Source organism: Pelmatolapia mariae, linkage group LG6, assembly GCF_036321145.2.
Source record: "Pelmatolapia mariae isolate MD_Pm_ZW linkage group LG6, Pm_UMD_F_2, whole genome shotgun sequence".
NCBI lineage: Eukaryota > Metazoa > Chordata > Actinopteri > Cichliformes > Cichlidae > Pelmatolapia > Pelmatolapia mariae.
Genome location: NC_086232.1, coordinates 42,987,022 through 43,007,961, shown reverse-complemented (window position 1 = coordinate 43,007,961; position 20,940 = coordinate 42,987,022). Strand labels below are relative to the sequence as shown.

Sequence of the window (20,940 nt, the reverse complement as noted above, 5' to 3'; positions counted from 1 at the left end):
AAAAACACGATTTACAACCTGAATAGGTGATAAAGCGATAGATCTTTCAGCCCAATTATACTTTTTCTGCATAATCCATCATACAAAATGTAATCAAATGGAAATGTCTCTTTTTATTAGTTTTAACCTTTTAACTTTATGCATCAAGCAAAAACTTAATTATATGCAACATTCTCTGACTGGAAGAAATTTGTTTAACATTTAAACCTATTTTCTGCACATTCCAGCTCATAAAATAAAATATTTTTTTGTGTTTACACTCAGTCTTTCAAATAAATGCAAGTGAAACACAGCAGAAAATAAATAAAATCAAAGACTCAGCGGTCCTGTTGCTCTATTTTCACCTGTATAGCAGGCGGAGGTTTGCCCTGGTGCAGGTGTGCCGCAGCGGTCAGTGGAAGGATCCGCGAGTTTCTCTGTGAATTTCCCATCACGTTGTAGCTACTCGGTGCTTGCTCAGACGTTTAGGGGTTTTTTCGCTGTAAAAAGTTTCCTTCCCACGCACAGCAGACAGTAATGTTTTTGTCACTTTTTATGGAATCAAACTCAAAGTAAGGTCAGTACTTCCACGCTTTAAACGCTGCACGCTCATACTCTCTCCCGCACTCGATATATTATCCATTGTTGATCTGCACACAGCTGTTGTCACGAACGTCGCACTCGCTTACGTCACTGTCACGACACAGTGACGTAACGGTTTTAGTAACGCAGCGTTCCTACAGGAAAGTATCTGTAATCTAATTACCGTTTTTGCAATAGTACTTACTTTACTCGTTACTTCAAAAAAGTAATCGGATTACAGTAACGCGTCTCTGGTCCTCAGTGAGGTCACTTTTTAGTTTTGATGATGCTGTCAGGGATTGTGCCCTCCAGGTTTCACTTCCTGTCTTTAACAGTCGCTCTTCCTCGAGTCTTCAACTTCCTGTCTTTGATTCCCTGACTGTTTGTCTCACGCGCTCTTCTCCGAGCCCCCTCCCTCCTTTTCTCTGTATGAACGGTCTCATCTCTCTGCTTTCAGAGTTCTCTGTGCCTTCCTTTGTGCTTTTGTGGATTCTGTAAACTTTAAACTTTTGGTTTTGAGTTGATCCTGTTTGCCTCAGTCCTCGGTTCTTCTCCCTCCATCAGATGACAGATGGGCCACAGTGCTTTGTTTTCAGCATTGATTCTGGAAGCCTTTAAATTATTTTAGTTGAGGAGAATTCAGGTGTTTTCAGTCCATTTGTTGGCCTGTTGAAAAGACCTTTGATGCCACCTCCCAGTTCATGAGTAAAACCTCAGACCTGCTTCAGTTTTGTTGAGGATTGTTTTTCTACATTCGTCCCATCTGTTAAAAGCAAAGCCACATTTATCAGGAGAACAAAGAGCTGCGTCCTTTCTGCAGAGCTTCAGCCGCTCTTTCAATCATTCTAAAGAGCTTTTTCCACCAGAGACACAAAGGAGAGAAACACGAGCTCAGAGAAATATCAGTGTGCAAACACGACCTCGGGCGTGCAACAAAGTCCACTTCACTGTAAGAAAATCAGGCTTTTTACGAGTCGTGCTCTTTCATCTCTCACACAATACGAGAGCTGCTTTGTTGTGGACTGACTGCAGCAGCATGTGTGTTGTTGCAGCAGTTAGCGTTGGATGGACAGGTCGACAGCGGCGAGGACGGTCGGCTCAGGCGGTGGCGGCGTAAACAAAGGTAAGACCAGAGAGGTTTGTTCTAAAGTGCAGCTGGTTGGATAAAGGAAAGTCAGTTTAATCGAATCACAGCTGAGAATGTATTTATCATGTTTGGACTGAATGTGAATGCACATTAAAGGCTGTCAGGATTTTGGGAAACATGGTGGAAAATCCTGTGAGAACATCAGAGACGACGTATTAACAACCAAATATTTCTTCACAGTCTTCAGAAAACCACCAAAGACTGCTCGACTGACATCGCCAAGTAAGTTTAGATGTTTTTACTTTCATGTGGATATCAATCAATAACTCCAGAGTCATTATCCATGGAGACGAAACAAATCACATCAAACACATTAATCATCATTATGTTACAGGAATAAACAAAAGTTGTTTTTAGAATCATTTTTTTCTCCACTTGGAGACAAAAGAGTAAGAAAAATATTTTTATCCTGTAGTTATCACACATTTATCATCATAACATGTTTTTATTGGTTTTGAGTCAGTATCCACTCTGCTTTAGCACATTCATCATCATTGTTTTATTTTTGCAGTGGAAACTTGAACATGTAAAAAGTTCAATCAAAAACTTTCTATGAAGAAACTAAATGTTGTTTGTTGTCTCGTTTCTGTCGCCTCCAAGTGGCCACAAATCAACAAAACCAGGTTTACAGAAATCCATGAAAAGGAGAGTCAGCTCTCAGTCAGTGTTTCGATGCTCAGTCATCCAGGAAACCACAGAAAGTTTGTTCTGTTCACCAGAATCAACTTTTCAGACTTTCAGTGAACAAGATTTCCGCGGCTCACGGTGTCCTGTGACAGAAGCCCACAGGAGGCTCGCGTCTCCGGCTGGAACTGAACCAGACTGAAGATTTAGGAGACAGAAATTTACAACCACATCTTTAACGTTGTTTGAGATTCAAAAATCATCCAGCTGAAGGATAAACTTGAACGTCTGGCAAGCTTGGATCCTCTCATCGCACCACAGGTGCCAACACAGAAGCTCTCGGCTCATCCAAATCCAAACCTGAGCCTCGGGAATCATCATGTTTTTTCTTGGAGTAGTACCTGCAGAACAAAGCATGTGTAGCTGCTGCCACATCAGTGTTGCACTTGTGCTGCTGAAGCTAAATGCTTCACTTTGTTCACGTCAGTGTTTTCTGGCGATGTGTTAAAAAGAAGAACATGAAGCTGAACCACAGCAGCACGACTGCGAGCTGTGAAACTAAAGAAAGACCTGAAAGGTGTTCAGATGACAGCTCTTCATAACTGGCACCGTGCTCTGTACAGACTGAGAGTGATGCTGCTGTGCTTCTGTCTCGTGTTGTTCCTGGCACAGGCTGGTCGGTGGCAGCTGACAGCTTATCATTTTTAATAGAAATAGAGACGATTACTGTGGGCTGCACCTGCTGTGCGCCTGGCATAAATCACACCTGAGGCTGCAGGGCTTTAATGGCACACAGTCATAAAGCATGCTGAGACACAGAGAGGGAAGCGGAGGATCATCTGAGGAATGTTATTACTTTTCTTCTTTTTTTTAAATTAAAGGTCAAATATGAACTCTGCCAGTTCGGTCTTGCAGTTCTCGCCCGGCTCGGTCCCGGCAGGCAGACAGTTTGAAAAATTACTGAACCGATGACAAGAAAAACAAAGATTAAAGAAGGAAAAAATATATTCATTTAGTTTTAACTAAGCTGTTTGTCTCCAGTCTCTTTGCCTTCAGGTGATCCATCACTGGGTGTCAGTGGGTCAGGTGGTGGAGCTGCACCCGGAGGCTCTGGAGCGACCACATCCAGCAAGGGAATCAGCACCACCTCTGTGGGAGCTTCCTCTGCTGCATCTTCAGGCGGAGGGTCTCTGGTTTCAGAGGCTTGGGAGGCGTCGGGGTCGGGTGAAGAGTTCAGGGCTGCTGCAGGCTCCTCAAACATGTCCTACAGTGCAGGAAGTGGTGGCAGAGAGGGGGCGAAAAGGGACGGAGGTTTGGGTGCCGTGACAGTTTCCACCGTGAACAAACCCGGCTACAGCTCAGGAAGATCAGGGGAGGCGAAGAGGGGCTCCTCCTCCTCCTCCGTGTTCACTTCTTCACCTGCTTCAAAGGAGAGGAAGAGCATCACCACCATGGCTGCAGCGCTGTCAGAGGCCTTTGACGGTGAGGGTCAAAGGTCAATAAGCAGTAATAAGCCAGCTTTATGTTACTGAGATACCTGAAAAAATGTATATTTGAAAATAAGATTAATTATTGAATCAGTACCAGCAAATTACAATCAGCGCCAAAAAAGTAAAAACAGACATTTTTCAGCAATCGACCAGTTCCTGTAGAAAACATGACAAGTTGTAGTAAACATTTTAAATCACCTTAATAAAATTAATGTTTTTTAATAAAAACATCACAGAAATCAGCTAAAATCATAAACAGCCTGAATCATTGAAGGTTCAGCCTTCATATATTAACTGGTTGCAGTTTGGTCTGAGTTGCAGCAGGGGGCGCTGGCAGGCTAATCCTCGAGTCAATGAAGCTAAACAGCTAAAATAATTATTTACACTGTTTACTAGAAAGAATCAAACTATCACATTTATTCTAACTGAACGAGCTTCTCAGGTCAGAGGTGAAACATCTTCAACAAACTCAAAGACGTCCGGTCACTTTCTCTTTAAGCTCCTAAGACTTTTTATTTTAGCTTCGCGAACATATTAATTATTTGTCCAGCTGAAATAAGTCATTAGCAGAGCAATTTGTTCACTGCAAGCATGAAGTGAGTATATTTAGATGTTATTGCATCAGGTAGATTAAAAAGATGCAGCTGAAGTCGACCAGACATCGATTAGCACGTCAGTATCCAGATGTTAGAGGTAAATAAACTGAACCTCTAAGCTTGTTAGGAATCCTGGAACCTCCATCGAGACCGGAAGCCTCAAGTGGTCATTTGAGGAACTGCAGTGTCGGTGTTTCTGTATTCATAGTTGTAGTAGTTAAAGCCCAGCAGAAGCTTCCACGGCTGGTTGTGGTGATGCAGCTCCCATCCCTCTGCTGCTCGGGCTGCTGCGATGACCTTCACTCACAGAAATGATTTTACATCAACTCAAACTGTAAAGAAGAAACTGAGCTTTAACTATTGTCTAAAACACGTCTACTGAACCATGATGGACATTTCCAGAAAAACAAAAGAATATAAAATATCTGTTTGGACTCTTCAGGTTCTCGTTCATGCTGGACGGTCTCGAATGTGCCCCCTGTGGAACAGGAAGTCCAGCTTTCTAACAATTAGTTCTTTAATTTTATGTTTCAGAAAGCTCCAGTCCAGACTCCTCTCCAGAGTACAACAGGAAGGATTATGGTGAGTTTATGCTTGAATTTCAGATTAAAAGCTGGAGTTTACACGTGCACTATAACAGATTTTTGGACGTTGTTTTTTTACAGGAAGTTCAAGCGCACCATCCACTTCTGTCACTAGAGGAAGAGCTCAGAGCCGAGGTACGCTCTGACACGCTGAAACCACGTGAACAATAAAAATGAAGCACGGCTCAGTTTTGTTTTAATCTAAACGTATCAGGTTAAAGGTCAACTGATTAGTTTGGGTTGCTTTCAGAGAGTGAGATCAGAGTCCGGCTGCAGAGTGCTTCTCCTACAGGAAGCTGTGAGTATCGCCCTCCATCACACATCCAGACCCTAAAGCATTCATTCATCAGCCATCATCCTCTGTTTGGTCCAAATGCACCGGTTCCTGTGCTTCAGGGACGGAGCTGGACGACGTGAAGCGCCTGCTGAGAGGAAACCGCTCCACCGGCATCAGCCCCACCCAGTCCCCTAACAACACGCTGCCCATCCCCAAGAAGGCCAGCGTGGAACCGAGGACCCTGCCTGACAGCTCCGGTGCAGGTTCGGTCACTTTAAAGGCCTCACATGTCACTCGTGTAGCAATTTAAACTGAGATGATGCACAGATGGACCTCAGGAGTTGCCCACCTCTACACACAAGCTTTAGACGGGCAACAACCGGCCTGGATTGAGAGGATTGATCCAGGATGGATCTGACTGCTGGAACTCAACCAAAGGTCCAGCTTATATTTGTCAGATGTGACATCTAGATCACATCGAGCCCATGCAACCTTTGTCAGTGCTGCAACCGAGCAATGAAGGCTGAAAGGAGGCCCAGTTAGGCCCATACATGTCTCCCATGTGAGGAGGAGGTCAGTGGATGAATATCTCCTCTTGTCTTTCTTCCCTGTTAGATCAGTACGGCAGCCTGTGTAGTGGGTCGTCTGTGAGCAGCTACATGTACAACCACAGCAACATGAGCAGCCTCTACCAGCCAGGTCAGTGACAGGCAGGGTTTCTGTTTGCCTCAGAGAGGATGGTGTCATGATGGAGGTCACGAACTTTGTTTGTTAGGCCAAACTTTCTGCTTCACGCTCTGTATGGATCTGCTGATGTGTTCCTTCAGCAACAGTAAATAAAAATAAACATGAATCCACACAATTTCAAAATTCTGCTCCAGATCAGCTCGTCTGTTCAGCATCAGTTACCATGGTGATCCAGACAGGTCACAACAGAGAGGAGTTCAACTTAAGCTTAAGCTACTGATCTGTCCTTGAATACACCAGCATAGAAAAAAGGTTTGTTTACTTTGGTGAAGAAAAATGAAAACATTCACGACTCAAACATTATCTGTAGACTTTGTTTACTTTAATAAAAAAATAATATTTTTATAAACACTGGTATAAAAACAAACCGTGGGGCAGTTTTGTTTACTTCTGAAAAGAAAAATCGTGTTAAATATTGAACATATTCAGAGACTTCATTTTAAATTTACTTCAAACAAAAAGAAAAAGCTGAAGACTTTACAATCATTACAAAAACTAAAAAGGAAGATGATGAAGATGATTTTATTCACAATAATGTGATGCAAGGAAACAAAGACAACAAAGGGAAAAATGACTCGTAAAATAAGCTACAGCAAATCTTTTGTAAACCTTTGTTTACTGAAAACATCGATAGACGGTTATTAAAGCTGCTGGGCATTAAAACACACTCCATATATTACATGCTGCATGCATGTCCCTGCTATAGATGAACTGAGGTACCTGAAATATTTCAGAAAATGAATGAAAATACCTTTTATGTAACATCATTTCCTCTGGCAGTAACAAAGTACTGTGATGTTCTCCCTCAGATCGCCCTGCACTGCATGTTTCTGCTGTAGCCCTGTGCAGGCTTTTAAAGCCTTTTCTTTGCCGTCTGTGGCAGATGGACTAATGAGGCTGTTCTGTCACGTACAGGAGTCCAGAACAACCTGACACTCGGCTCTCCGTCTGTGAACGGTGGCCCGTCTCCGGTGCAGAACGGCAGCTCCGGTGAGCCTTTTCCTGCCGTGTTACAGCGCAGCGTTCAATGCTGAGCTTCACGCTGTCACCGGATAACGACGCTGTTTGACTCTGTTTCAGCTCCAGTGTACGGCCTGCAGAATAACCTGACCAGTCCCACTCCCACTGCCCTTTCTCCCACTGCAGCCAACACACACATAGGTGAAGCACTGATCCTTTATCCAGTCTGTCCCACTTCACCTCCTAGACGTGCACATGACACTAAAAAGCACCCGAACACATTAGCTCACAGCTTTCCCCTCTCCCTGTTAAATGAGGACGTGTTCCTGTCTCTTCACAGTTTACGGCGTGCAGAAGAACGTGTCTGGAACGAGCACAGCCGCCGGTGAGGACATGATGAAGATAACGCTCCAGCTGCTGGCTGTGAAAAAGATTTAAGATATTTAATTAGGCGCAGGTCATCACTGACACGAATGTCTCGCTGTCTGTGTCTGACAGTGAGACCCAGCAGCCCCACCGGTGACGAGGCCTCGGGGAAAGACTTTAAGTTTGTGCTCACGGAGAAGGAGAACGCTCCAATCAAGCCGACAGAGCGGCTCATCGTGGCCAAAGACACCGGGAAGCAGTTCATGTCTGCTACACCTGCCAGTTTACCCGGTAACACAAACTAAAAATCTGAGCTTTATTATTTGAGGTTAAATTTGAAGATAGAATGTCTAAAGCACAGCTGTGTTTGGCTTTTGTAGATATATTATTATTTTAATGGTCCTGAAGATCTAATTCTTGATCAGGTGTCATTGATCTGTGTTCAGCTTTCTTCTCTGATGACACCCTGAAGACTGAGAAACTGAAATCCTTCAGCACAGTGGACAGAGGAACAGAATGTAGGCGGGATAACTGTCACATAGGTTATACGACTGGTTTGCACTTATTAATGTCATCTCTGTTTCTGTCGTAGCCTCGACCCTGAAAGCTGGGACTAAAGACAAAGCCACCTATGCAGGTATATTAACCGTCTTAATAAACTCCTGCAGATTTAGATTTAGGGTGTGATGTTACCCACACATCGTCAGCTGTTAGCTACAAAGCGAAACACTTAACGTGTGCACTGGGAACTGCTAGCCTGGCTCTGTGTGGAGGTCTCCTAGTCCATCTGAAGATTCAGATGGAAGTCGCAGCAGATGGCCCCGCCCCTCCCTGAGCCTGGTTCTGCTGGAGGTTTCTTCCTCTTAAAAGGGAGTTTTTCCTTCCCACTGTCACCAGCGGGGACCACTTGAAAAATGACAAAATATCATATTTTGCATGTTTGGATCTTACCAAGGTTCCAAGTAGAACTTCAACATCCAACAAGAAGAAATGGGAGTGATGAAAAACATTTTCTGAGCAATTTATTGAAAATAACGCTTAAACTGAAACAGGCTGTTGCAAAATGTGGATTCATTGTCATTTTCTGTCAGGTAGTCACACTGCCATGACGTTCTGATGGCAAAGCCAAACAAACGTTACCTTTTAGAACGTGGTCGGGTTGTTGAACTGCAGGAGCAGGGTCACAGTGCCCACAGGACAAGAGACTTCTTCCAGGAGAAAAACATCACTCTCTTGGACCATCCTGCGTGTTCCTCTGATCTAAATCCAACTGAGAACCTTTCAGGATGGATGGCAGGGGAAGTTTACAGAAATGGACGACAGTTCCAGACAGTAGATGTCCTTCGTGCAGCCGTCTGTTCCCCCTCACCTCATGGAAACGCTTGAATCAACCATGTTGCAACGAATTTTTGAGGTGATCATCAATAACAGTGGAGCTGCTAATGACTGAGTTCATGTTTGGAACTTTGATTTCTGTTTTGGGGGGTTTACAGGTTTTTTCGGAGGTGTGGTCCTAAAGATCAGGTGTAAAACAGCCTGTTTCAGTTTAAGCGCTGTTTTCAATAAATGGCTCGAAAAAAAGTTTTGTGTCACTCCCATTTCTTCTTGTTGCATGTTAAAGCTCTACTTGGAACCTTTGTTACTTAAGATTTTTCAGATGATCTTAAACTTTTGATCGGGATTGTATGATTGTAGGGTCTACCTTACAATATAAAGCGCCTTGAGGCGACTGTTCATGTGATTTGTCTCTGTATAAATAAAACTGATTTAAATTGAATTGAAATCATGAAACCGGACTTTTGTAAAAATCTGACTCGTTTTTGCAACAGTCGCCCCCTGCTGGCCATTAAAAAGAATGCAGGTTTATTTTTATCTTGTATGTAAAAATAGATCCAATATGACTAAACAACATGAATCTCTTTATTTCTCAGACATCCATATAAAAGACATAAAACAATCCAGTTTTGGCTTCTGCTCCTGCTGCAGCTGGTGGCAGTGGCTCCTGGGCCTCCTGCTCAGCCTGTTGCTCCTCTTCAGCGTCCTTTTTGGACTCATTGCTTTGGGTAAGATGGAAAGGCTTCACCATCACAGGGGTCTGTGAGCGTGATCTGCACAGGTTTACCTGCCAGCCTGCGTCTTGTCTCACAGGTGAAGAAGTCAGACGCCTGAAAGGCCGCGTGGACGTTCTGGAAGCCATCACCAGATCTGCGTCCGTCAGTCACTTGACGTCTTCTGGCAACAAAATCTCCGAGCGGGTGGAATCCACATACATCGAGAAGAACGCCGCTTCAACCCTCATCCACTCCGACAACGGGCTCAACCTGGATGGGGCTCCCACAGGTGGAGGCACGGGAAACAGCCTGGTCCAGGACAGGGCCACCCTGGAAAGACTCATACAGCAGCTGGTCAGGGATGAGCTCCGCTCAGGAGCTGTAAGAGGTGTGAAAATGTAACGCACTGATCAGCTGTCATTAACCATTTCTGGACATTTAACAAATACTGAAAACTTTATTTGGGTTTAGAAACTCTGGCACACTCACTGAAAGGAGAGAGAGGAGAGCCGGGACCTAAAGGTATGTTTGAAATCATTTAAAAATCTTTTAGAAATTCATATTTTGTTTGTGTTTATCGTCTTGGCTTCTGCATTACAGGTGACCCAGGGCCATTGGGACAAAAAGGTGAGGAGTACTTCTAGGTACACATAATAATGTACAGTGTAATATGTGGAACTGCTGACACTTGTTTTGTTGCAGGTGATATGGGAACCTCTGGCCCTCCAGGTAAGCCTCAGAACTGTGTTGTAGTGTTTCCTCCCCGGTGAGCCGACAAACTTCTTCTTTGATGTCCGACTGCTTTAGGTCTTCCTGGGCAGATCGGGCACCCAGGTTTGGAAGGACTAAGGGGACCAAAGGGAAGTGCAGGTATATTTATTTTTTTTTAATAATTTTTGTAAAGACAACACTAAAAGGAAAAAAAAAGCCCTGACTCCTCCTCTTTTTTGCCCAGGTGAACCAGGTGCTGAGGGACCACAAGGTCAGAGGGGTCGGGAAGGACCGGTGGGCCCCCGAGGAGAACCTGGATCACCTGGCTTTGGAGCCAAAGGAGACAGAGGTTTGAAAATATACACAATTATGTCAGCAAGCTAAATACATGAGAGGATTTATTGATTGTATTTTGGCTTTGAAAGGATTCCAAGGTGAGCCAGGGAGACCGGGTCCCGCTGGTATTGCTGGACCTGCAGGTCCAAAAGGTAAAGTTAAGCTTGTGATGATCAGACCAGATTAGTTTAGATTCAAAGAATCAAAAATGTTATTTAGCAGGTTTTAGGTTAAATGCTAATTAGCAGCTATAAGCATGTTTTTCTTGTCTGCTTTAGGTGCCACAGGAGAGCCGGGTGCCGCAGGAAGTCCCGGTAAAGACTCAGTTTCACATCTATATTAAAAGTGTTGATTTGTATCGAGAAACGGTCTTTTCTTCATTAAAACTGTCAAAATGTATCCAGGTGCTCCTGGATCAAAGGGATTCCAGGGGGAGGCGGGGCCTCCAGGAACCAAAGGTAGACGGTTTCTCTTCTGTTTTTTTAGACTTGTGTATAAACTGGGATGCTGACACTTCTAAGTGTGTTGTGACAATATTACCCAAAATCCATAGACCATGTGTACATTCAGTGGTGCCCAGAAAATATCCCCACACGGCTACATCACCACCAGCAGCCTGAACCTTTGATACGAGCCGGGATGGATCCGTGCTTTGTTATCCAAAATTCTGACCCTGCTCAAATGTCGCAGCAGATGTCAAGACTCATCAAGTAACGTTTTTCCAACCTTCTGCTGTCCAGTTTTTGTGAGCATGTGTGAACTGTAGCCTCTGTTTCCTGCTCTTAGCTCACAGGAGTTGCACCCGATGTGGTCTTCTGCTGCTCCAGCCCATCTGCTCTTAGGTTCAACGTGTTGTGCATTCAGAGAGGCTTGTTAAAACTGCTAAACGGTTTTAACGAGCAGTTCTTTGAGTTGGTGCCTTCCTATCAATCAGCCCTGGCATGATCCAGATCACTTGAATCCCCTTTTTTCCTCACTTCTGGTGCTCCGTTTGGTCTTCAGCAGCTCATCTCAACCATGTCCATGTACCTAAATGCATTGAGTTCCTTAACGGATAAGCATTTATCCATTTTGGACAACTCCCTGGTCACCCCACCTTTCTCCACTGTCTGTAACGCAGGGGACCGAGGAACACCTGGGCTCCCGGGAATCAAAGGAGACCACGGAGAGAGGGGACCACGTGGACCGGCAGGTGTGTCTCAGCACACGTCTATGATCCACAACAGGCCACGCAGTCATTCTGTTACACATGAAGAGTTCACTCATGTGGCCTCTCTGCTGTGACCCCCAGCACATAACTAATATTAAATATTTGAAAATCCTACAAGATTTTCAGACACATTGACCTCTGACCTTGAGGTCAAGGTCACCAGGATGTTCACAAACTCTGGTTTCCACAATGCCCGCCTGCTGGCAGGCTGACAATCCCATCAACATTTTACAGCTAAAGGGTAAAAAGACTCTGTCCGCAGAAGGGGGCAGTTTAGTTTTAGATTTTAGCCCCACCCAGATTCACTCTGCATCTTTAAGAATAACTAAAAATACAGTCATGTTGAATGCTGATATTTTGCCCACCACCATGTTTGGCTTGTAGAACTAACAGTTACCAAAAGTGTGTAAGGACGCGCTACGTTGTCAGCCAATGCAAGCTAGCAGTACATATGTATGTTGGGTTGAGGTTATGCTATTACGATACGAAGCAAGAAATAACTAGTGAGACTTAAAAATGTCATCTTCAAACCTCAACCCTTTATTTTTGCTTAAGGTGAACCCGGACAGCCTGGACCTCAAGGACCTGCAGGATTAAAGGGATCTAAAGGAATTGCAGGTGAGAAGAAGTTTGGACAAACACTGAATAACTACAGAACTGTTGACAGTGTTGTAAATGGTATAAAACATCTGTGTATAAACTGTAGGTGACCCAGGTTCAGTAGGACTTCCTGGTGCCAGAGGACCACCTGGAGTTCCTGGAGATGCCGGTCCCCCAGGTATCAAATGCCTGTCCATCTATCTGACTAACCTGAAATAAAAACCTCAATCTCTCACACATTACAGTAACACTTTTTTCCCCCAGGCCCCCCTGGGTTGCAGGGACCTCCAGGTATGATAATATTATACATACAAAAACTAACTTCTTGATGCATTCTCAATCATCCAGGAAAGTAAATCTCCAAAAGTTGAATCTGTTCATCTGGACGTAGCGTTTTGTGGGAGAAACGTTTCGTCACTCATCCGAGTGACTTCTTCAGTCTCAGCTGACTGCAGGTTTCCCCAAACCTTATAAACAGTACATTTGCATAATGACTGAAACCAGCCCACTGAAGGAACAAAGGGCTGGGAGGTCAGTTCCTTAATCATAATTATGCAAATTCCCATGACCATTGATCAACAATCACTGACCAAAACCCACTGATCAAAGAACACTGATCAATGGCCATGAGTCCCATTCACAGAGAGTTGGGGAATGGCTGCAATCACAGCATTGTAAGATGGTGACAGATGTACCCTTAGGCCCCCTCCTCGATTCAGAGATGGTCTTTCCCTTTTCACGTAAATGGCCTCCTTGACTCCGCGCTCAAACCAGCGTTCCTCCCTGTCCAGGATGTGTACATCCTCATCATTGAAAGAGTGTCCACTGGCCTGTAGGTGTAAATAGACTGCAGAGTCCTGGCCTGACGAGGTAGCTCTTCTGTGTTGTGCCATCCGCTTCGCCAGAGGTTGTTTGGTTTCCCCGATGTATAAATCCTGGCAATCCTCCTGGCACTTAACAGCGTACACTATGTTACTCTGTTTGTGTCGGGGGACCCGATCCTTGGGGTGGACGCTATGTCCAGATGAACAGATTCAACTTTTGGAGATACAAAAACTAAGCTACAGATTCAAATGTACATATTTAAATGATCATGTTTTGCTTTTGTGTTTGTGATCTGTTGCTGCAGGTATTGCAGGAATCCCAGGCCAGCCTGGTGGTAAAGGTAAGGTCTACTTTTCTTTCTAGTCAGGTTATTTATTTCCTATGAAAATGAAAAAAGTTTGGACCAACAGGGCAGAAGGTCTTGAGCTCATAACCTTAAAGCATATGAGGCTATGCTAATGAATAAAACTGGAGCCAAAGTTCCCCTAAAAAACTCAAAGAAATTAATAAATACTGTTACTTATTAAAATATATGAAACACCAAAGAGTGGTTTTCTCAAAAGCTGGTGGAGGCGTTGATATATGTTTAGACTGCATAGGTGCTTGATGAAACCTAACGTGACGCTGTGTTTCAGGTGAACCAGGAACACCTGGTAAAGTCATTTCTCCAGGTAAGAACAGCAGGTTTTGTCATACTCACTACATGCCATTCATTTTTGGTCTTGTAAAGCTTTACCTGGTTTTGGTTTATCTTCTTTTTGTGTATAGTTGGCTCTGATACTGTGGTCATCCCTGGACCTCCAGGACCAGCTGGACCTCCAGGTCCTGCTGGACCACCTGGTCTGTCGGGTCCAATTGGCCCTGCTGGCATCCCAGGACAACCAGGTAAATCTGCCATCTTGTCCAATGCGAAGCATCTGGGATGGAATAAAAATGTGGACTGATTTTTTTCCTGTGATAAAATCATTTAGGATCTAAGGGAGAACGGGGAGAAAAGGGAGAGAGGGGGCAGAAGGGGGAGCCAGGTGAGCGGTACAGAACTCTTTAGTTTCACTAAAACCAGTACTGGTTTCAGCAAAAACATATTATATTAATATGTCCTCTGTGTTTTCTTACCTAGCAGACACTTCCTCAGTGGTTGGATCCCGTGCTCCACCAGGACCTCCAGGGCCTCCTGGAGTACCTGGTCCTCAGGGTCCTCCTGGTACGTTTAGAGCTATATGTAACAAATATATGTACACTGTAAACTATATGTAAATAGATCATCAGCATAAGAGATGATTTTGGCAGCATCAGAATAAAACAGTTTTTCTCCATATTAAACCGATCTGTGTCCTCACAGGTATCGGTGAACCTGGACCTCCAGGCGAGAAAGGAGCACCTGGGAGCTTTGTGCCGACATCAGGTTGGTAAAAGAAAACTAATTTCACACAAACAGTTATTTAATAACAAAAAACACACTGTCCTCTGGTGTCTTTGCATGGCATTTGGTGCACTTTACTTTGTATCTCAGAAACCTTCTTTGCTGGACCACCCGGACCTCCAGGACCCCCGGGGCAGAAAGGGTCACAGGGTAGGTGCAGAGGACCAGATGAATATTGATGATTGAATATTTTTGAAAATTAACTGGCCAGTGTTGAAGTTTGAACGTTTTCTATAATTCTTTCATCTTAGGTGACCCAGGACCACAAGGGTACCAAGGTGAGGAAACTGCGTCGTACTTTAGAAACTCCAGGTTTTCACAGACAGTCTAAATGTAATGTTGGCTATTCCAGGTGAACCAGGACAACCAGGCCTTCCAGGAAGCCCCGGAGACCCAGGTGTTGGTATGTAGGAACTTTTTACCATCTCAATGTGTTCAGGTGCCCCTGAGGTATTTCTGGGGTCAGTAACAAACAGTCAAGCTATGATTGGATATGAATGGTTTTCACTGCAGGTTTCCCAGGTCAGCCTGGACCTCAAGGTCCACCAGGTCCAGACGGGCCACCGGGACCTAAAGGTAAATTCAAATCATTTTTGAGCTTATTGAGCTTTCCGATATCATTCACTTTTTATGTTTGCACATTGGTTGTTCTTTCTGTCTTTCTGTCTGCTTCCAACTCAGAAAGGCTCTAATTTACTTTAATTTGATTTATGTTTCCTTTCACAGGTGATGTGGGAGATCCAGGACCTCCAGGATTTCCAGGAGTCTCCGCAGGTAAAATCATCCCTTATATATGTTATATCTGTGATGTATCTTCAAAGTCTCACAGTTTTACATTATTGGAAGTAATTTGTCCCAGGGTGATGTAAAATAATTAAAGGAAAGCCCTCATTTACAGCCTATTCATCTCTGCCTGATTAGCTGCTGCTAGCACACCAAACCCAAATTTTCAGAACCCTCGGGCATTAGTTGCTCTGTATCTGGTTTGGACCAAAATGATCCCTTTTCTTTCTTTCCAGTGTGAGTTTGACAGTGTTAGATTAGGAATTAGGAATGTTACTTAAACTGTTTCAAACATGCTTTCCTTTGAACAACCAACAGGGGGCGACTCCTCTGGTTGTAAAGCGTTCAGCACACTATACAACTTGTGGCTGTATAGAAGTCAGTGTCACTGCTCGGCCAGCGTTAATGCCGCTCGCTCGTGTTTTTCTTGGTGAAGATGTAGCATGTTCTGTTATTAGCAAATATTTTTAAACTGATATTTGAGCTTATTGTCTACATGTAAATGACATTCTGGGAATTCGTGTTATCGCACCAGGTAGCTTGCTCAATCCTTGCCCCCCAGGCCTACCTGGACCGCCCGGTCCACCTGGAAGAGATTGTCCTGGATCTGGATCACTTGGTTTGACCCCGTGCATTGCAGAATTCCTTAAGAGTAAGCTGTGCACTGGCAAAGCTGCGCAGGCACGCTGCTTCTCCCTTTTCTTATACATCTCCATCAAATTCTTCTTCTTTGAATCTCCCCCTGGAGTCCATGGCAGACACTTTACAAACATTAACAAATTTGGCAAAAAGTTCCTGATTTTGGTTTTTTTGTGTGTGTGTTTTTTTCACCAAGCTTCACATCTGCGGCTCAAGCACTCCAGCGCCACCAATGGCCTAGAATTAGACTTGTGTTTATGCATGTAATTTTGAACTGCTTTATACAAATGACGAAACTTGGAATCCTTGGATCTTGTTGATTTTAAAGCATCCAAAACCACTGAAATTCGGGATTAAAGAAAAATTCAAAGGTCACAGTTGGGATAAAACTGGGATAGATGATCTTCGGGCCAAGCCTCGCAGATGTTAGGGTATAGATTTTTCATTTTTAACGTCCTCATCCATCACAGCTAACATAAATCAGCCACAAAGTTGGGAAAATTGGAAGTATTTGTCAAATTCCAATTTGGTACATTTACTTGAATCACATTTTAAGATGGCACAAAACATCCTGCAACTAAAAAGGATGCGGCAATAATTAAAAAATAACTATTTTAAGACCAAAACATGAAAAGTTGTACTATCAGCTGTCAGTTGTCATATGTCCACTTTGTTATTCTTTGAGTTTAAATATTTTCCGAGCCATGATTCCGTTTTCCAATCCACAATCTTGGACTTGTCGCCCCCTCATGAGCATCACCTGAACACTGGGAGGTGCTGCGAAAAGCAAAAAGTGCTTTCAGCCTCGCTTTGGACATGGCGCCCTGCTGAACTGCATGGCTGCTTGTAGCTTTCATTGTACTTTGTCGCTGCTTGCAACTATATTTGAAGCTGGTATTTTAACTCGGTATCTACATATGGATAAAAAAATGATGAATACATCTGCTTTGACATCAGGTGGTGGCATCAGAGAGTACTTCGTTGGACCTCCTGGGCCTCCGGGGGCACCAGGCACACCTGGACATGCAGTGGACGGGCTGGTTGATGATGTCGCCAGCAGAGTCATCGCCTACATCCACAGTATGGTCAATCACATGATAACGCTCCACAGGATGGTACACAGGACGTGTGAGTGAAGGTCTGTAACTGTTGCTCTTTCAGGTTCAGGCAGAGGTTATGACGGGACCCCAGGCCCTCCGGGTCCACCTGGTCCACCTGGCTCCGTCTCTCTCAATGACATTATCAGCCTATTACAGAGTAAGTCTCTGCTACACAGGTAACATCTGCTACAATGAAAGAAATACAAAATTGTTTCATGAGAATCCAAAAGTGATGAATCCTATCATTTGTTTCCAGGAGAGGACGTGAGGCGATACATTGCTGGTCCTCCGGGTCCACAGGGACCTCCAGGAGCTCCAGGCTATGGCAGCTACAGCTTTAACACACAGGAGGTGGCTGAACGTGTCCTTAGTTTGATGTCTGGTAGGTGTGACAGTCTTACAGGCGACCTACCAAAAAGGTCCTCTGTTGTGTCTGACTGTAGTCCTGGTCTCTCTGCAGAGAGGGAGGCACTTGGTGTCCCTGGACCTCCTGGACCTCCCGGACCACCTGGAGCTCCTGGTTTTCCTGGAAACTTTTTACCAGGTAAGAAGCATCACAAATCTCTCCAGTTAGACCAAATGGTTGACCTTGAGGCCAAACCATTTTGGCCTGGGTGAAACAAACAGGTCTTGTTCAATGTTGACCCACAGCCAGAACCCAGCTGAGTGGGTCGACTTTAAGGTACCTCAAGTTCACCGTGATTTAGTACCATTATTAATCCAATAAATATATTATCCAACTAGATGGGTATCAAACTTTAGTTGGCCCTCAGGGGCCTCCTGGTCCCCCGGGTATCCCTGGCCCACAAGGTCCACCTGGCCCAGAAGGACCACCTGGACCACCTGGATTTTTTAACTACATCAGCTCAGACATTCGTGACTACCTGCAAAGTGAGTTTGACAGAAATCTTTCACTCCACCTTCTCAAAGAGAGAAACTGCGTCTCACTGTTGGTCTTCTTCTCCACTGTCCTCCTACAGATGTTGCTTTCAAAGGTCCTCCAGGCCCACCCGGACCCCCTGGACCTGAGGGACCCCCTGGACCAATCAGTGGGTTGGTTACTTTTGCTGACCATCTCAACAGAGACACACTCAAAGCTGAACTACAAGAATATATCAAGAGTGAGTTTAAAGCAATGCTTCACCCATTTAACATCCAGATATTCTTTGGTTCTGGACCTGTTTTTGGGAATAGATGATGACAGGTGTTACAGAGAATTGTGGGTAGAGAAGAGGCTACAGTTTAATGAACTTAGACTGTGCTGCGTTTTCCACCAGGCGATGATGCGAGTGCCGCCATGTTTGGAATTCCTGGTCCACCAGGTCCTCCTGGACCCCCAGGACACAAGGGAGAGCCAGGTTTGCCTGATGACTACTCCAGTATGGCTCTCAAAGTAACTGATTACATCAAATGTAGGTGGCCGTCACGCTTCATAAAAAATATGATTGACTTCAGACTGAATCTGTTTAAACACATTTTCTTAAATCATGCAGCCCACGGTCTGCTCCATGATGCCATGAGCAACTCTGAGCGCGTGGTTCAAGGACCTCCAGGACCTCCAGGAATGCCTGGAGAGGCCCGATTGGTTAGTTCCCAACAAAATGTCATGGATGTGGTGGAATACTTAAAATGTAAGTCAACGTGACCTTTGGTTTCCTTTATAACTGACACTGAAGTGCACGGTTATGTATATAAAATGGTAAATGGGCTGTTCTTATATACTTTTTTCTACTCTGATCACTCAAAGTACTTAATACAACACTTATATCTAACATTCACACTCTAATGGATGCATCAGAGAGCAACATGGGGTTAATGTCTTTCCCAAGGATATTTGGCAGGCAGACTGGGATCAAACCACCAACTTGGTTAGTAGATGAGCTGCTCTACCTCGGGAGATACAGACAGCCCATAAAAATGATGTGTCCACTGTGATACCACTAGCGGATTTGTGGACTCTTGTGTTGAAGCTATAAAATGCTAGTTTAATGTGTGAGACCTTGTTTTGTATCCAGAGGTGCTGCCCCCTGCTGGACGTTTTTTAAATAAACAATGCTAAACACTCTTTATTTGTGACATTTGTATCACCCTGTTTCCTTTGATCTGCAGCTCATGGTGTAGTGCGGGACATTATGAGGGAGTACAGACATGTCTTTCAAGGCCCTCCAGGGCCCCCAGGACCCCCAGGTCATCCAGGATACAGCCACTGGCTTGATTCCCATGGTAACGCCACAGATCTGGTGGAATACATCAAATGTGAGTGACTGTACTATTGGGCCAAAGTAAAGCACGTCTGAAAGGACTGCTGGTTAACACTTCTCTTCTTCTCGGTCTCGTTGCAGCTCGTGGTCTCCTCCGTGACACTGAACGTGTCATCCAGGGACCCCCAGGGCCACCGGGACCTCAGGGTCCACCAGGATACAGCAGACTGTTTGGTTCTGACACCAACGTTTCTGATTTAGTGGAATACATAAAAAGTAAAGAACACATAGCAGGGCATGGTACAGCAGAATGTGGATGTGTTTTAACCACTGTGTTCTCCACAGCTCATGGAGCCATCGTGGGACCACCTGGGAGACCAGGCCAGAAGGGGGAGAGGGGATTTCCAGGACTGAAAGGAGAGAGAGGTGCAGTAAAAGGAAATCATGGACTTCATTGGTAGTGTCAGAACATTTAACGCATTGGTTTATAATCTTAAGATGTGTTTTGTGTGTGTGGACACAGGTGAGCAAGGCCTTCCTGGACATGAAGTGTACAGAGGCCCAAAAGGGGACAGAGGTCAGTGTTGCACTCTGGGAAACAGAGTTTAAAAGAACAGTTAAAGGTTTTCCTCTGGCCTGTTGTGCTGTTCATCCATCCAGACTCTTCTGATGTCGTTAACATTTCTGTAGCTACTTCACCAAAACTGGCAAAGTGCTCACTTCTCTTAAACTCAACTAAACGGCACATCAAAGTGAGCAAACAGGACGTAGGCACCATGGTAACGCAGTAAAGCCCCGATATGAAGCCCCGATATGAAGCCTCGAGCTGACGGCTGTCAGTGAGGGATGAGTCTGAGAAGGGGCGGGACTCAACACGCCCTCGGGGTAACAAACTGTCAAACTGGTAACAATATTCACTGAATGCAGTCTTTACTGCGAACCTATACATCTGCAGTGATAAGCTGTTTATAAATGTTCAGCATAGCCTTCATCAGCCACTGGGTTGGTACTCTAAAATAACAAAAAGCCATAAACATGCTTTTTAATGCCGCTTATTTGGCATTTCAGTGGTAGCTGAACTTTTTTTCTCTGGAGGCTGATTGTTTGCAGCTAGACGAGTCGGCCCCTGCTGGTCGTTTGAGAGAATGCAGGCTCAACACGCTTCATTTGGGCTCCATGTTTGAGTCAGCAGACTTTCCTGACTCAACCTCGAAGGCATTTGTGTCTCCTGCTGGAATAAAGCCAGCGACCTTTTGCTAGACAAGCAGATGTCTAAACCTCTACCTGAATTCCTTTTTCAGACCCAGAGCTGTTTTTGTTTTTCTTTCCAGTCTGTGAAAAACGCAGAATTTTGACTGAAATGTTTTTGTGAGGATGATCGGGAACGATTGTCTTTCTGTGACTTTACAGTAAAAAAAACCTAACTGAAGGTTTTCTGTCGTTTCAGAATTCACAATGACGAGTAAAAGGAGGAAGAGGAATGCTGGTGTTTGAGCTGCTGAAAGTAGTTTCCTGTTTCGCTGGTGTTTTAACTGTAAATGTGTTTTGAACATGAAACACATGAAATCAGGGACGTCGTATTGAATTAGGTCATCTGTGACGGTGTTCAGTGGTAACAGCAGACTTTACCATTTCATTTTTTTCTCATCAGACCAACAAGTATTTTATGTTTTTTGGAGTTTGTTTCAAGTCTTGGGATCAATATAAAG

The 20,940-nt window shown here is 44.4% G+C and overlaps 1 protein-coding gene across 1 annotated transcript; it reads left to right on the top strand.

The window, feature by feature from the left end:
• Window positions 1-1,626: 1,626 nt before the first annotated feature.
• Window positions 1,627-20,816, top strand: LOC134629838 (collagen alpha-1(XVII) chain-like). The gene is made up of 51 exons (XM_063477349.1): window positions 1,627-1,684; window positions 1,805-1,930; window positions 3,374-3,814; window positions 4,953-5,000; window positions 5,084-5,137; window positions 5,253-5,300; window positions 5,399-5,542; window positions 5,895-5,978; window positions 6,942-7,016; window positions 7,107-7,187; window positions 7,327-7,371; window positions 7,485-7,643; window positions 7,799-7,885; window positions 7,945-7,989; window positions 9,284-9,415; window positions 9,501-9,791; window positions 9,875-9,925; window positions 10,004-10,030; window positions 10,106-10,132; window positions 10,211-10,273; window positions 10,359-10,463; window positions 10,540-10,602; window positions 10,729-10,764; window positions 10,855-10,908; window positions 11,571-11,642; window positions 12,216-12,278; window positions 12,367-12,438; window positions 12,525-12,551; window positions 13,390-13,425; window positions 13,721-13,756; window positions 13,854-13,970; window positions 14,057-14,110; window positions 14,161-14,289; window positions 14,428-14,490; window positions 14,599-14,658; window positions 14,778-14,786; window positions 14,861-14,911; window positions 15,022-15,084; window positions 15,235-15,282; window positions 16,888-17,010; window positions 17,092-17,187; window positions 17,287-17,412; window positions 17,491-17,574; window positions 17,775-17,921; window positions 18,011-18,144; window positions 18,295-18,442; window positions 19,140-19,286; window positions 19,373-19,507; window positions 19,577-19,657; window positions 19,755-19,808; window positions 20,679-20,816. The coding sequence occupies exons 1-51, from the start codon at window positions 1,627-1,629 to the stop codon at window positions 20,723-20,725; spliced, it is 4,566 nt and encodes a 1,521-aa protein (XP_063333419.1). The 3' UTR covers window positions 20,726-20,816.
• The last annotated feature ends 124 nt before the right edge of the window (window positions 20,817-20,940 follow it).

Coding starts and splice junctions, on each gene's coding strand:
- LOC134629838 (XM_063477349.1), top strand. CDS start 1,627: ATGGACAGGTCGACAGCGGCGAGGACGGTCGGCTCAGGCGGTGGCGGC. Junction 11,643..12,215: donor GGGACCACGTGGACCGGCAG/GTGTGTCTCAGC, acceptor TTTTTGCTTAAG/GTGAACCCGGACAGCCTGGA. Junction 17,413..17,490: donor TGTCCTTAGTTTGATGTCTG/GTAGGTGTGACA, acceptor GTCTCTCTGCAG/AGAGGGAGGCACTTGGTGTC.